Raw genomic sequence first — 16,946 nt, forward strand, 5'->3', positions numbered from 1 at the left:
GTTTCTGCTTTTTTTCACCTTACATACGTCAACCTCCACCAAGAATAGAAGACATTCATTTTCCACAGTACGCATCCATTTTTCATTCTGTTGATTTTCAGATAAGACATCAGACTTCCTCCATGCACAAGGGTAATATTCTGAGCTTGCATTGCTCACCAGCCCCTACAATTAACACAGCAGAAACTTCAAGTGTCAGAAAGGTCATGCATTACATCTGGCGCTAAAACAGATAAAAGACTGTCTGCAAAAGACATCGGTTTGTCAAGTCCCCCATGACTGCATGCAGGTATATTTCTCCCCCCGCACAGTGGCTGACTGAGACAGACCGGGGGTCCAAAGTTAGGAGTGTTCTTCCCACTCGGGCAGCGCTGGAAGTGGGTTGTGGTGAACTGAGCGAGAGAGAGAGAGAGAGAGAGAGAGGCGTTCCAGGTGGATATTGTCAGATAATCAATCCCAGTCTCACTTGGTGGGATTATTCCGGACTCCACTCTGGATGGAGGGAAGCGTCTGTTGTTGCTCTCCAGCCTCGCTTGTCCGTCTCCAACAAAGGCCACCTCATCCATCTCGTTTCCTGCATCGTCAGTTGATCAATAGGTCACCTCTTGTGTTAGACCTGGTATTTATTTCTAGAATCCCCCCCCCCTCTCTCTCTCTCATTCTCTCTCTCTCATTCTCTCTATCTCATTCTCTCTCTCATTCTCTCTCTCACTCCTTTAAACTTCTTCCTCTCTCCTCCCTCAGCCCCAGTGCTCCCTCCATCTGTGTTGTTCTGCGGTGTGTTTGATACGGCCCTTCATGTCCCTCCATCCCTGCTTCCTGTGTTATTGAGCAGATGCATTTCTCCATCTTTCCTGTCACTAACTTCGCTCCAGGTTCCTGTTTTATTTCTTCCCCTCTCTCTCCCAACATTCTTTTCTGCGTCTTTGAAGGATTTTGGGGGTGTGGAGGGGGTTGGGTAAGGGAAATCATCATACCAAATATGAAAAATTGGATGGCTTGGAGTTTGTGATTAAAAAATTGGTTCATATCTCAGGCATTTTATACAGTATGAATATTCATGCTTATAAGGATTAAAGAGGAACAGCATACTTTAAATGTATAAGTACCAATTAAGATTTGTCAATATGTAGATGTAAGTTTTCTATACCACATTCAGTAACAAAATCTTTTGTTTAAAAGGAAAAGGAAACTACCTCACATTCTATGTGAAGCATCCTCATTATAGTGAATTGAAGTGAATGATAAATACTCCCAAGAACTTTCAGTGTAAGAGCACAATATTGCACTTTACTAACCAAAGCTCTAAACCTAACCTTAACAGTAACAGCACTTTTTCTTAACAGCATTTACATCAGAAATGGATTGTCTTCACTTAATGAAGTATTAAATTAATACAAAATTAGGCCAGGAATATATTGCATGTATACTTGCACTTACACCTCACTAGCTTTTGAATTGTATTTTTTATCCTTAAAGGTGATTCCAATCCAGTAGGCATACACTTCACTTCACTTCCGTCACATCCAGCAGGTTACTCCTCACGGTCCTCTAGCTGCCCGTTCAGTGTGTTTCACTCACCTCCAGTGTTGTGTTTGTTTGTGTGAGTCCTGGCTCTGTAAATGGGAAACAAAAATAGTGGCTTGGACTGAGCCATGGACAATTTCAGCCAATCAATACATTGCTTTAGGAGCAATGAAGGGAGGGGTGTAATTTGATTGGTTGTTGGGATCAACATCCTTTCGCCAGAATCGCAAACTCTTTCTTTAACCCAGATATGAAATAGCAAGAAATCAAAACTTTCACCTTCCATCATTTGCTTCTGACATGCACTTCTGTCTTAGTCCAAGCAGTGTCATCATCATCGCCATGGCTCGTTAGCCGCTAACAAGCTCCATCACAGGAACTCATTAATGTCCTGCAGACAGCAGCGGCCTCATATGAGAGCAGTAAATCTCTGTCCCTAATGTGCCCGCTTCAGCTGTCTCCATAACCTCCTTTCCCCTGCGTCGCTTGTTGTGGGCCCTCCATCTTCCTGTCACTGAACTATCCAAGACATCTTTCTCTTCCATGCACAGAAACATAGAAGCACATGAAAACATTGAAAAAAAACCTCTCTCTCTCTCTCTCTGTCTCTCTCTCGCTCTCGCTCTGATTCGCTGGCTTGGTCTCTCCCTTCCTTTCTCAATGTGGGTGTCGGGGGTGACTGAAGGTTTTAATTACGGTTCCACACCTGACAAGGGCACATCAGATCCAATTTCATCAGCTGACGATGCCCAACCCCCCCCCCACCCCCCACCCCAGCCTCTCAATGTCACAAAGCCAACCTGGTGCCCAGCGCTGTCCGCTTATTTCACACACAGGGGTGATGGTCAAGCTGGAGCTCAAGCTCAACACTTCATACACAGTCTCACAGTACTACCGAAAAATACAGAATCCAAAAAATAAAATTGGTCTTGGAGGATGCATGTGGAGACATCAGATACGGCCTCTGATGGTGACGCCACCTGTTTGACTGATGGGGGGGGGGGGGGTCCTTTCATGTCTCGAAAGGTTTCTGTAATTTGCAGCGGAGAAAGGCTCCATGGCTTCACCGTGGCCCCTGTGATGGGATAATGGCAGCAGGATGGAGACAGGGATCTGAGGGGTAATCGGATTCTCCGCCGTATTCCTCTGCGCTCCAGACTCCTGATGGCTCCGGCGAGCGGGGTGCAGAGTTCAGGCGGGCGCGGGGGCAGATGTGCGGGATTAGTTACAAATCAGTTGAGATTTGCTCGCTGGCCTGGAGCAGCGGCGCTTCGCATCAACATATTTTTTAAATGCTAACATGAAGGTCATTTTCATAAGCCTGTGCTAACAGCTTCGGCTCTCGTTGAAGTCGATCCCTGGCTCTGACAAGGGCGTGTGTTTTGGGGGTATAGTTCAGTCATGCTCCTCTGAGAAGTGTGTTTCAGTCGGTGCGGACTGTTTGCTGAAGCTGTTGACTGAAGGACCTGAAACTACTTCTGAGGCGACCACATCACAGAGACATCTTAAATTGACTCTCGTTGGCTTGTCTTGCCTTGTCATTGTTATATGTGCAGAGTGGCAGGCTGTTTTCCCCTGGCGTCTTTATTTGTGTTCCCCTCTCCGTGCCTTTCCATTGAAAGCAATTAATAAGAAACACTCAATCAGCACTTTTTTTTACACCCAGAAAGGTGACATGACTCACTCTCCAATTAATGGTTTCAAAGAGCCGGAGCCCTTTGGAGGATAACACACTGCAATCACTAATAGCCAGAGGCTGACATGTTGATTGCCTGCCATAATATAAATAAAAACACCAGTGAAGTAAACATTTCCTTTGTACCTAAGTACGTAAAGTTCTCCTGGTAAATCTTTGGCACAGTGTCTCAGTGTCTAATGTTGACATGAAAGTGTATCTGCTAATTTTTTAAATGTCACTATAGATGCTTATTTGCTGGCAAACGGCATTTTAACCTTTTACCGTTTTAACCATTTCGTTTTTTACTCAGTTTGTTAATATGCCATGAGGTAGTCCAGTCGCACCTGTGGCTCTGCCCAGGGCGTAGGTCTGTGCTCAGGCATGCCTGCTGCCTGCCCCTAACCGTTACCTCTGAATAGACCACCAGTAGCTGATCCAACAGCTCTACAGGGGTGCCTACAAGGCCAATACTGCCGAGGTTTACAAATATATACACACACACACTCACCTATTCACGCATGGACACGCACACCTACATTCACAAGCACACTCACACCAACTTGCACACACACACACAAACATGCGCACACACATACACACACACACACACACACACACACACACACACTTTGCTCTCCGTCATCTCTTGGGCTTGTCCGCTGGCCTGCTCCGACATTTCTCCTTTCAGACTCCTCTTTTTTCCCCCCTCTAATAAGCTCTGGGTCTGCAGGCTGAATGGCTGGGGAAGCCTCCCCGCTGGTTCCCTCCTTCTCCTCCACTCCAGATGGGATGCTATGATTCAGCAGCTCCCCCTGTGAGGTCCTTGGACGGCTAAGTGAAATTTAATGAGCAGGGACATCTACTTTATGAAGAGAAAATCTAGTCTGGAAGGCTGGGACTTTGAGGAGAGTCAGTATCACATCATAAAAAATCCATATGTGTCCCTCTAGCCTTATCTTTGCAGACATATGATGGTAATCCTGCTGCGTACTGATGAGATAACTCTGCATGCCCATGTACTGTATGTAGGCTGATACCAGCACCTCTACTGATAATTGCGATATATGTTTTTGTTTCCTAGTGTAAACAATGTTACGCAAATTTAAATGGACCATTTATGACCGTTATATCATACAACATAAAGGTGTACAATGTGAGGTGTGTTTATGATTCCCACTTTGTTTTTTATTTGAATAACTACTGTGGAATTTTTTTTATGTAGTCTTGAATTTGAGACAACATAACTCCTTTATTGGGGCTTGAAATTAAGTTAATGAAATACGTAAAAATTGTAAGCTGCTTGTTTAGAATTTGGTCACAATATTCATTAGAGTTCATTAAGTAGTTTGCTTACTTGTCCTATATGCAAGTCCCGTAGCTATTTGAGATGGAAACAAAAAAATCATAAGCGCTGATAAAACATTAGTCATTCATTGCGGTCGTGTGTAACGAATGACGATATTCACTTTTCTGTGAGCCAAAATCGTCCAGAGCATTCTCAGCCCATGATAACTTATGGGACAACCCAATGGTTTTGTGTCACCATCTCTGCCACTTACAAAAACATTACAGATAATTGCATTTTGACTTCATTAAGGACAACCAGCAAGAACCCAAATTGGATCCGTTTATCTGATGCCCAGCAGCGTGGAAATATTCCATTTGGAGGGAGGGGTGGGTGAAATAAGTCTGATTGGGAAACTCCTCGCAGCATGGAGGTTTGACATGGCAGGGGGCTGAAGTGGAAATGACTCCTCACACAAGTGAAATGGAAACAAACAAATCTGGCTGGAAGAGGGAGAAGAGGGAGTAAATGTTGCCACAGCATGGGAGGCGGGGGGGGCAGAGTGTGGCAACATAACGAGAATTTAAACACAGACTGACACACCTGCAGGGATCCAAACTTGGGGGAACGCGAAGGAGACACTTGCTGACAACGCACAAACTTTCTTTATTTCTAAACCCACATCAACCACCCCCATCGGACACACACACACACACAGACACACACCCACACACACACATGCTTCCTTCTGAGGGAGAGTAATAGGGGGAATGAATGTGCAGTGCTTTCAAAGGCCTCTCTGTGCAGTTTAACCAGTGGTGCTGGTTTGACAGATGCACACTCCCCAGAATGAGAATGTGCTGGAGAGTTGGCGGTGATGGCAGGATGGGGATGCTCTTTGAAGAGCCACTGAGGTCATAAAGGCTGGAGATGCGATAGATACAGCGATGGAGACAGAGAGACAACTCCAAGTTCTATATGATCACTCAGATACCACCCTTAGACTGTGCAGTCTCACTGGCATATTGGATTTTAAAATGGCCCCAGTTATCGTATGCTTTATGTCCTAAACCAACTGGAGACTAGCTGAGGACTGTGAAAGAAAGAGCACCTGGCACAATGCATTAACAGAAAGATTTGTATGAGTTTTATAGTTAAATCAATATGGCAATAAATTCCCTTTTCTGAACCTGATGTTTTCCCTACTGAAAAGCCTAAATACAAATGAAAGCAGAGTCAGATTAGGTTGACACAGAGGAAAGATGCTGTCCGGGAGTTGGGGTTGAGGGTGCGACTCAGGAGTGCACAGTGGAGTGACCCTGCTGATGTTGTGCATTGCAGTCCCCTTGTACACCTGAGAAGAGGGTCATTAGCAGAGGTAATGTTCTAGTTCCAGTCACCGAGCCCATGGGATGAGCTATTGCCTGTGGCAGCAATTATATCGCAGCAACTTTGTCAGAGTTGGCCACATGGAACCACCTAACTACTTTGTCTGTATAACAAAGTACATTATTTGGGCCATTGCAAACTTTTTTTGTGATATATTTGTGTGAGGGAGTGGGTTTGTATGAGTGTGTATGAGAGTCTCTACAAACATATTTAACATTTGTCTATTGGTTCGGTGTTTTTGATTGATTTTCTTTTGGTGTTTTGTATGGACTAAAAGAGTTGGGTCCATTCTACTCTATTTATTGTGTGAGTGTGTGTTTGTGTGGGGGACAGGAAAGGAAAGGGCTGACTCTCATGTTTCTAATGGCCACTGGAGAGAACTCCGTGTCAAAAGCCAAGACATGTTTTAGCACGTCTCTCTCAAGAGATGTGTGTGTGGTGTGTGTGTGTGTGTGTGTGGTGTGTGTGTGTGTGTATGTGTGCAGCATGTTTGAAGTGTTCATGTGTATAATGTGAGTGTGCTTCCTTGCCTATGTGTTTGCAGTGAGTGCCGGTGATTTCATTTCAGAGCAAAATCAATGCTCATTACCTGCTCCCTACAGCAGTACAGAGCACAGTGCTAATTATCACAGCTTCGGTACTTGAATGGGCTGGCTTGGCAAATTGTCTTCGAAAATGTGTGTGCCTATGAAAATAGGTTAACATCTAACAAAAAAAGATGACGGACAGATAAAGCACATGTATCAGGCGTCATTTTGACCACTGTTGGCCATGAGGTTGAAATGAAATGACAGCTCTTTGGATGAGCCCCCTCTCACCACCACCAGCACCACCACCCCCACCCCCATCGAATCCTCATCTCCCTCTGTCCATCACTCTTCCCATCTCCAATCTCTCTCGCCATGCCCTCTCCCCCTCTCTCCCCCTCTCTCCCCCCACCCCCCCACCCCCCTCCTTCTCGCTCCAAGCACCATTGTTCAGCTCCCTCCACCCCTCGCCAGCCTGGGTGTGTGGCAGAGCAGCCGCTCGTGGAAGCCTGGCGCTTTGAGGGCTGTGGCAGGGAAGGGAGGCCTGTCTTGGGTAATGAGGAGAAAATGCCCTCGCGTGGGAGCGCTTGCTCTTTGTACTGGCATACAATAGCGAGGTTCCTCGAAGCACCCATGTTGTTGCCACGCAGTGGAAAGTGCCGGAACCGGAGAGGAGAAGAGAGACATTTTTTCCCCCTCTGTATTGGTGGTGATTGCTGCCTCTGCTATATGGGGAGCTGATGATTGGTGCATTGTGCTGTATGTGTGGCACTCTGTCAATTGCATTCCTACTGTTCTATGAAAATATTGATGTTTCAAGATTTCCTTAGTTAAAAAGCTTTTTTTTATTGATTATTATTTTTTTAATCAATGGTGAGACACACCTAGTGAAAAGGTCCCAATGCAATTCTGTAATTTTTTTAATCAATAATTTATATTATTTCAGTATTTACACAATGTTGTACAACATTCAAATTTTGTGTCTGTCTTTTAGTCCTTTGTAACAGTGAGTGGGGACTAATGCCTCACACTGTGTTGCAGTTAATTTGATATCATACTGATTTCTTAAGGCTTACGGTATTGCGTGTGCCACATGTGAGAAAACATGGTCGGTGTGCACAAGAAACTCTTTAAAATCCTAGACATCACTTTGCCCTTTGGAGGCTTGTGGCTCACAGCGACAGAAAAAAATGAATACAGATGACGCGAGGAGGGAGGGAGTGCGGGAGTTAGCGAGAGAGAGAGAGAGAGACTGTTGGTGCAGGAGGAGCTCAAATTCAAATCAGCCCTGTGCCTCCTCGCTCACATTGCACTCACCTTTACGCGCCAGCTTTCTGCCTGCCTCCAGTCTGTGGACCGTTTTGATCTGCCAGGAGCTCACCTGTCCGTTTGTCTTGTTAACCGCTATAATAACTGACAGAGAGTTTCTAAATACACATCAAGAAAACCGATTCGGCTGTTTACGTTGTTGTTCATTTACGCCCCTCGCTGGTCTTGAATTGTATACATTGAAAAGCCGCGGTCTTTCTTCAAGCTTTGAGGGGATGCTGGAGGAATGTTCCGATCTGTCGGATGAGTAAAGACACCCGGGTGTGCAGTATGGAGAAACGAAGAGGTAGGCTTGTTCCTTTTCCTTGCAGAAAATCGATAATGTCGATAGGATAGGATGTATTTCACGTCAATAGTGAAGGCTGTCTTCCTTTTTGATGTACTCTTAAAGTTTCTACAGGCAGTACTTGTCATTTAGGTGACCTATTTATGATTTGATTGAAGACCACATCGTGGTTGATAATGACAGCATTTGGTGCTCTTGTATTCACCGTAGCCTTTTTATTAGACAGGGTATTCCAACTTTTAGATGTTGATCCAAATATTCCAGATTTAATTAAATACCACATTTTCTTGTCTTATTGGTTTAATAAGAGTGGATAGTCAGACATTATGCGGTCTACATCACTACTAGTTAACATAATGGGCATGTGTCGATTATTTAAGTTTATTCGGAGTTTGTCTATCGTTGATGCATGCAGCTGCGTACATTTTTTGTTGTGATGCTGCGTTATGGATTCTGTCGTTTTCTCTCCGCGGCTTTATTTTGTGTCGCAAGTGAAATGTCAGAAGATGCTTCCAAAGTGCGTTCGGCGGCAATACCGTGATTGCAATCAAAGTTAGAATGAGAGGTGTGTGCTTGGTGGAGGCGTGTGGCCCCTTTAAATCTCTGCTCAGACGCCTTTTCTGCTACTTTATTCCGTGTGTTATTCCATCTGCACGAGGGCCTTGTGCTGTTGAAGATTTTCCACCACTGGGCTGTGTTAAGCCTGTATGAGAATAATGGCAGGTGTTTGTGAAATCCTTGTGATTAGGTTCCCCTCTGTCTCTTAATTTAAGACCTGGGCGTGCATACCTCTTGTTCATCTCTTCCTCTATTCAGACATTCAGCAACCATACAATTCCAATACTCACCCCTGATTTTGTTAAGCATTGAACACCAAAGAAATATATGTTTTCTGAAGTAGAGTCATATTTTTGGTTGACAAAATGTTGTGTGCCCATCCTGCATCTAGTGTAACTTATTGCCAAATATTCTCTTTTGATATTATAATTTATGAGCTGAGGATTTGACAACCAATGGTTACAAATGGGCAATAATTATAATGGCCAATACCAACTGGAACAATTCCACTGGACAAACCAATCAAAGATTGTTTTCAAACCCATTTTATGGCACATAGTATTATAGCTATGCTCACAACCTCATGGCTATGCTAATTTACATTAGCTCTGTTTACACTCTACTTTCATTCCCATCTTTCTGTATGACTCTGTGCTATGCTTGCCTTAACGTTTAAGGATTTTATTTTTCTACCCATGAATGTGTGTGTGTGTCTGTATGTATGTGTGTGGGTGTGTGTGTGTGTGTGTGTAAAACAAAGATCCCTCTTTGGGCAGCCGAGTGTTTATTGGTATGAGTGTTGCGTCAGTGCGCTGGGCTGAGGAAGGCTCCGGCTGGCTCTAATTCCCTGTAGGGGGAGCTGCGCCGAGTCACGGCCGCCTCTCTCCTCCCTCGGGCGGCGATGATGCAAAGCCATGCTGCTCTTGCCTCAGTGCCGTGGGTATGAGCCAATCACCCTTGCCCCCCCGCTGCTGAGGCCGTGGCCTGTGGGCCAGCCGTGCCCCGTTGTACCCTGAGTGCCATCGTGCCATCGGACTCCTCGTGCTCTGTGTGTGTGTGTGTACCTGCTAGGGCTGGGCGTTCATTATGACCAGAGATGGCAGGAGCTGCAGCCCTCCAGACTCCGGTTGCCACGGCTGCCAGATGTGTGGAGTGGGACTGGCATGTGCCTCGCAGCCGCATAACTCAGCCTTGCTTACATTTATTACACCGGACAGCATGGGTTTATTTTTAATAATTCATTAGTAGGCCACAAAATTACTGTGTGTGTGTGTTTGTGTGTGTGTGTGTGTGTGTGTGTGTGTGTGCTTCTTTGTAAATGTGCGTGTGTGTGTGTATGTGTGTGTGTGTGTGCGTGTGTGTGTGTGTGTGTGTGCGCTTCTTTGTAAATGTGTGTGTGTGTGTGTGTTTGTCTGTGTGTGTTTGTGTGTGTGTGTGATGTGTGTGTGTGTGTGTGTGTGTGTGTGTGTGAGTGAGTTAGTGAGTGTGTAATACCATGCATATGTGTTTGTTTGTATAGCTAGACCATCATCTGTACCAGGGGAGAAGATGATGAAAGCGTGATTCATCTGTCTCTTATTTCGTGTTGTGAATTTAGAGCGAGCACCCGGTTTCACTGCTCTAAATTCATTAAGATAGTGTGTAATCATGTGACAAGTGTACCATCAGAGGCCAGTGACTCAGAAGTCATTACCGCTGAGACCTGCTTCAAAAAAAGGCATCAATGTGGTGTGTCTGTGACCAAATCTATCTCCCACTTCAAAGGCAACAGTTACAATTTTTCTAATCCTCCTTTTGGATGATGAGGGCTTCTTGATGGTAGCATCTGGAAAACACTGTTGTAGAGTGGAGAAGGATGCTCTCCCCTCCACAGAGTCAACAGGAAGAGAGGAGAGAAAGAGAAAGAACACTCTCTGGTTGGAGTTTAATTCAAACAGGAGAATAAATGAAATGGAAACTTGTCACGGGGGATGTGTGTGTGTGTGTGTGTGTGGGGGGGGGGGGGTTAGTGGCTTGCTCACGCTCTGCTCATGATCTGATTTCCCAGCTCCTTTGAACCTCACAGAGGCAGATAAGTCTTCAAAACGTACAGACACATGCAGACGGTAAGATACAAGAAAGACAGGGAAGGAAAGGGGGGCAGTCTTTCAGTGAGGGGGCTGGAGAAAAAGTAGGGCACTTTTGTTTCGTTTGCGACACAGGATAAAAATAGCGTTTTTTTCTCCCTCCACATGCCGACTTCAAAGGCAGCGGCATGGCTGGTAATGTGATAAGTAATTTATATCGTACATTTATTAAAAGCCAACATGTGATGGCGGGAGTAAGTCCTGAAGTGCAGCCATGTTGGTCACGGTGGTTCACAGCGTCGGCGAATCCCAGCCGGTCTACAACGCAGCGAATGAGATGCCAGAGATGGAACAATGAGGGGTCGATCTCACTCTAAGTAGATGCTGAGTGGTAGTAAACATGGGTATGTTTACACTCTGTGACATGGGCCCCCATCATGTTACGTTCACCAAAAAGTCGTTCATAGTCTCGACAGTGCGGGTGAGTTCCGTGTGGAAAGTGTTAATCGAGCATGTGTCTGAGAAAAAACTTTTGTGGCCTCCCTGAAAAATGGACCTGACCTCAGCTCAGAGCATTCAGCCTCTAAGGAGTTTTTAAAGAGGAGAGGTCAAATCTCTCTGACACCGGTGTCATATTGCATTAGCGCAAGCTGTCATATCAAATAGCACCAGGATCACGTCAGGTTTTGAAACCAGACAACTGCATAACTGCATGTGACGGCACACTGTGACTGCCCGAGAAACATTTATCCTGGCAAAAATGATTTGTGTCTCAATTATAATTACAGTGACAGGTTTTAGCATTAGAAAACGGAATTAAGAACTAGACATGCCACAGAATTTTAAAAGAAAAGTTGAAAAGTATATATTTGTCAGTCCTGTATTTTGCTTACATAAGTGGTGAAAAAATTAATATGAAAATAGAACAAAGCCTCTTATACAGGTCGAGCTATGTTAAGGCCACGAGTAATATTGCATCGCGATTCACGATAAGAACACCAATATGTTGACCGTCTCATGCAGTAAAGCATTGTCAATAGAGTCTCTTGAAGATTCCCATGGGATGTATTCTGTCAAGACAAAGCATCCCTCCAGCACCGAGGTGAGAGGCCATTTTATTGTTGCCAACTGAGAGATAGCAGAGGACTTTGAGAAGCAAATGAGAGGATTTGAAGAACCTCGCTTCTCACAAACGTGGGGGGCAAAAACACCAAGAGGAGGTGAGCGCCCTGTAACACTGAGCTCCCGTGAGACAGGATTTCATGCCAGACTCTCAGAAGCCAGCCCCTGACAGCGTCTCAGTGTTTTTTGAGCCTGCCTGTCTTGTTACAGCTCAGCATCACCGTCGATTTTTCAGCAAATAAATTCCTTCTCTCAAAACCTAATGAAAAAGATTACAGCAGTATTACAAGTTATGCAGCCCACAACAATGAATAGTGGGTTTTAATATCAGTGCATGAGAGTAACTTTAAGGCTGACATGATGCAATTACCCCCGTAGTTCATCGATTTGTCAGACAGAGGCTGGTGTATCTTGCCTTCAGCGAGGCAGACCAGAATTACACTGAAGCCGGCAAGGGTCTACACTACACATCTCGGCGGTCGCTCGTGCTTTGGCTCGTTATTTTGGCAGATGCCGCTGCGATAAAAATCTTTTCTGGATGTCACACGCTGGCCTGCTGTGTATGGACAGGCCTTGCAGCAGACAGCGGAGGGGGAGGGGAGGGAGTCCTGACCGGCCGCTTCTCTGAGGGCTATGAGAGAGAGGATGAGAGAACCTGACTGCCAAAATGAGTTGGGAGTGTGTGGGGAGGGGAGGGGAGGGGCGCTCTAGAACCAGACACGAGAGAGGATTAGGGCTGAAATGGAGCTAAGCGTCTGAGCTGGACCAAGGCAGCAGCATCCCTGTTGGGGAGGAGGGGGATACAGCGTACTCTTAGTAGCCTAGTACTGGTTATTTGGTTGCATTCAAATCAGTTGTAATTATTCACATAGTGCTAGTAAAAGTTGAAGTTGTTACTGAAGCGCTTTACAGAGCCGAGCCTGAACCCCTTAGAGCAAATATTTAGGCTTAGGTAACACATATTGTTAGCATTGGCTAACAGAGCGCACATTTCTGGGCTTAAATGCTCGTCTCTTCTGGTTGCTCATGCAGGTTTGGTTCGATCACTCCAAGGGGAGAGAAGGTTGAGTGATGAATCACTTGTCTCACTGCACAATTTGTCACTCTCCAGTTTCGAGCAGTGCTTCAGGTCCTGACAGCCTTACCTTACTCCATCGCGTCAGCCGAAATGGGCTGTAAGATAGTAAAGTGGTTAACCTGATGTGTGGCCTCTCCCTTTATCTCCCATACTTGTCTGAACCTCATGTGAAATGAAAGGGACATTACCTCTTCAGTAAAGAAGAGAGTTCAGTGTTTGATGTCTCTCAGTGGACATAAGAAGTGAGGCTGAATTACAGACCCTTAACACAGAGTCTGAAAAGCTTTTCACTCCTCACCGAGTGCTAAAAGAACCCACAAGGCGTCTATATACACTTTGGTTTATCTACCGCTAGGCTTCATATCTATCTGGTTGTATTTGGATCAGACATTTTATCCACCTCCAAAGTCTCCAGGGTCAAACTTTGCTTCCATGTCCAACACAGTGTGAGGCTCGGGGTGGGCATCCTTCGCAGTGCTTTATCTTTGTTTTCATAATCAGTAATTACACAACCCGTGCTTGAACAAAATGCAGTGTTTTTGAGTGTCTCTCCACTATTTCCCATAATTACAGCAGAATTTCACTCCTCCAGTAAAAGCAACCCTCTTTTTATTCTCAGCAGATGAAAGCACAAAGGTTGCTTGAGAAATTCAGAGCATTTCTGTATTTCAGAGGATCGGGTGCCTCTCTAGTCTGTCTTCTCCTCCAAGTAATAGTTTATGGTCACTGTAGCCACAGGTAGGTTTGTTCTGTTGTTAGATTGGACGGCAGTTGTCTGGTTCTTTAGCTATAGGGGTAAGCATGTGAGGTAGAGTCATGCATGAGGAATCTCATCCAGTGTATTAAGAAGTCCTACTACCAGGGCAGGAATTTCACCGGCGGCATGACGGCCATGTTCGTCCTTGCCCCTCTTCCTAGCCTTGATGCCTTGTGAATATTTCATGTTCATCAGCCACTGTGGCTTTGGTGCCCAGGATGATTTGCCTTCATTCATTCATTCATTCATTCATTCATTCATTCATTCATTTATTTATTTATATAGCCTAAGACGCCCGGAAAATGCTGCTGGCAGTTCTGATAGCTAGTTCTGAACATTTTCAAAGGTTCCTGTTATTCAAATGAAGTTTGTTAATTTCACAGCTAGCGATCCGAAAAATAATCCTAACGTTAATGTTATGACGAGATGTCCCGATAGAACAATACAGAATTAGTCTACGTCTATGAACACCTAGAACGTGGTTAAAGTTTCAAAGACGCTTACCAAATATTGCTTGGGAACAATCTAGCCAGATGACCTCACTTCTGTGATGTAAAATTCTCGACTGAAACATGAAATCTTGTCAGTATTTCCGTATAATGACACTTCGCCCATTTCTGCTCATTAAGTTTAAACTGATCATTGGGAAAGGATGAGAGTTGCGTCAGTGGCCGATGTTTTTTAACATGACTGCCTTGATGCTCCTACACACCAAAGGCCAAGTTGCCTTAAAATGACAAAATTCCAGGCCTGCCTACTACAACAAACCCTTTCAATAAATCATATACTTTTGAGGATAAAGATTCAAAAAATTGATACAGAAAATTGGAAATATAAAGACAACAATATTGCCCAACAGAAACTGTGTTCAAAGTTGCAGTGTCTGTTGTTTGTTGTCCAAAACACTCACTATATACGTATATGTCCATTACATGGATCTTGATTCTTTGTTTGAGTTAATATGTTTCTTAACATTTTTTGAATCAATCAAATCAATATTTTTCACATGGCAAAACTCCAAGCAACACTTCTATGTGTCCGTGCTGCTTTCCATAGCCCCATGACTGGGGCTCCACAGCAGCAGCCCCTCTATCTGAGTCACAGTCTGGGGCTCCACAGCAGTGGCTTCTCCATCTCACTGCTCCGTTGCGTTCTGTAGTAACCACACTGGTGCCCCCACCACCCAACCAACTCCCACCCCACCACACCCCCCACCCCCCCTCAGCTCCTGGCCTACCCTGTTCTGTGTGTAACCCTGTGGCCCCTCTCCTCTTTGTGTGCTCCTCAGGCCGCCCCCTCCCTCCCACACCACCCTCCAACCTGCTCCCCCCTGCACCTCCTCCACCCTCCGGATCCCCTAACCCCGCCACAGCAACCTTCAGGGAGTGCCAGGTGCCCCTCCTGGACGGCAGCTCCTCCCGTGTCATGCTGGAGCCCCCGGCTGATGACGAGTTCTCCCCAAACTCCTACCTGCTGCAGGCCTGTGCGCCCTCCTCCCAGCCCCCCGCGGCGGGTAAGGGCACATCTCTGCTCCCAAACTCCTCATGCCTCTCTCTCTCTCTCTCTCTCTCTCTCTATCTCTCTCTCTCTCTCTCTCTCTACTTGTCTCTAACTGTCTATCTTTCTCACTCTTTCACTCTCTCTCTCTCTTTCTCTCTCTCTCTCTCTCTCTCTCTACTTGTCTCTAACTGTCTATCTTTCTCACTCTTTCACTCTCTCTTTCTGTCTCTCTCTCTCTCTCTCTCTCTCTCTCTACTTGTCTCTCTCTCTCTACTTGTCTATCTTTCTCACTTTTTCTCTCTCGTTCTCTCTCTCTCTTTCTGTCGCTCCAAATCATTCCATCTGATAATTTGCTATGAATAAGATGAAAATTGGCCATATTGCTGATGATTGAAATCATTTTAATGCAATAAAATTAAAATGTAGTCTTCCACTTACTCAAGATCTGTTAAGAAACTATATTAAAATGGTGCCTTTATCATACGTCACATCTATCTTTAAAACCCTTATAGGGCTCCCATTATTACATTCACTGGATTAAACATGTGGTGTACACCAGGCACTAGCGGTGTATCGGACATACCGGGACAAGTCCTGGTGGGCTGCCGCATCAGTGTGCCGGTGGACCTTCATAAAAAATCAAAGTTGATAGATCCAAGTTTTTACCGGGCCTGTCTGCCTCTTTACCGGCTCTCTCTGTCTGCATGACACATGACACTCAGGGCCTCATTTACTAACAGAATTGCGCCTGTTTCAGGCGTAAAATAGCGGGTAAAAACCTAAAACCGTATTTATCAAAGGTGGCGCACTTTAGATTACCGCTGCTGGAAGTGTATAAGGGAAAGTGGGTGTTCGTCGCAAAGAGATTGGAGGAGATGCGTAAAGTGCGCCTAATTATGTACCCTATTAAGGGGCCTTTATACTCGAGAAATAGAAACGTAAGCACGTAAGATACATAAGCGCTGTTTTAAGCCCCTTGCGCAGTTACATAACACGTAACAAGTAACAAAACAAGAGGTGTTTCAGCATGACATATCAGCTGCTAAATGAAAACTATGTGCCTGCGAGAAATTTGAAAACATCAGAAATGTTTTTTTTTTTTTTTTTTTATGTTTATATTTGATATATCATTTAATAATTTTTTGATAAATAGGATGCAAAATACCGTGCGTTATTTGCGGTTTGGCAAAGGCGCTGATTAAGCTGCGGTCGCAATGTTAGTAAATGAGGCCCTCAGCGTGGTCAGCGTTCTTTTCGAGAAGCAGACTGAAGCCGTAAGATGGACGTAAAATGATAGGCTAGATACATGTTCAGTTTAAATTGCTGTAACCTATGGTTACAAAACAACCCCACTGATAGGCTACTATTTACTATTCAAGCCATGGCAATAATGTGTTAGAATTACAATTACATAAGCCTTTGAATACGTTCAAAATCACTTGTCAACAATGAATAGAGAATATCATTGCCAGGATTGTCAAATCTGCCTATCAAATTTACAATCCTTTTTCACTCGCATTTACCTGAATGTAATTGGTACATTTATATTGTAAAATTTAGATTTTAAAGCATATAGGCTTTTTGTTTGAGTTAGTTCACTGCCGTGCTGAAACTTTCTGATGCGGTAATGACAAGACCAAGGTAAGTATACTGCATCATGACGATGAGATTGGCACTATTGCAGTGTTGTCAATAGTCCGTTAATAGTCCGTTAATAGTCCGTCAATAGTCCGCGCCCCGTGGTGTTCAAGTGTATTGGTGGTACAGTGGTTAGCATAGCTTTAGCATAGCTGCCTTCCAAGCAGCTGACCCAGGTTTGATGTGGTTAGCATAGCTGCCTTCCA

The 16,946-nt window shown here is 44.8% G+C and overlaps 1 protein-coding gene across 2 annotated transcripts in view; it reads left to right on the forward strand.

The window, feature by feature from the left end:
- Positions 1-7,677: 7,677 nt before the first annotated feature.
- Positions 7,678-16,946, forward strand: part of tenm2b (teneurin transmembrane protein 2b) — a 66,012-nt gene continuing 56,743 nt past the window's right edge. The window contains exon 1 of one of the 2 annotated variants that reach the window (XM_031571659.2): positions 7,678-8,021. In XM_031571659.2, the coding sequence (XP_031427519.1) occupies positions 7,979-8,021 (43 nt within the window). In that variant the 5' untranslated portion in view covers positions 7,678-7,978. Of the gene's footprint in view, positions 8,022-14,921; positions 15,116-16,946 lie in introns of those variants that run through there. The other variant, XM_042708435.1, reaches the window with a different exon arrangement.

Source organism: Clupea harengus, chromosome 8 (assembly GCF_900700415.2).
Source record: "Clupea harengus chromosome 8, Ch_v2.0.2, whole genome shotgun sequence".
Classification (NCBI taxonomy): Eukaryota; Metazoa; Chordata; class Actinopteri; order Clupeiformes; family Clupeidae; genus Clupea; species Clupea harengus.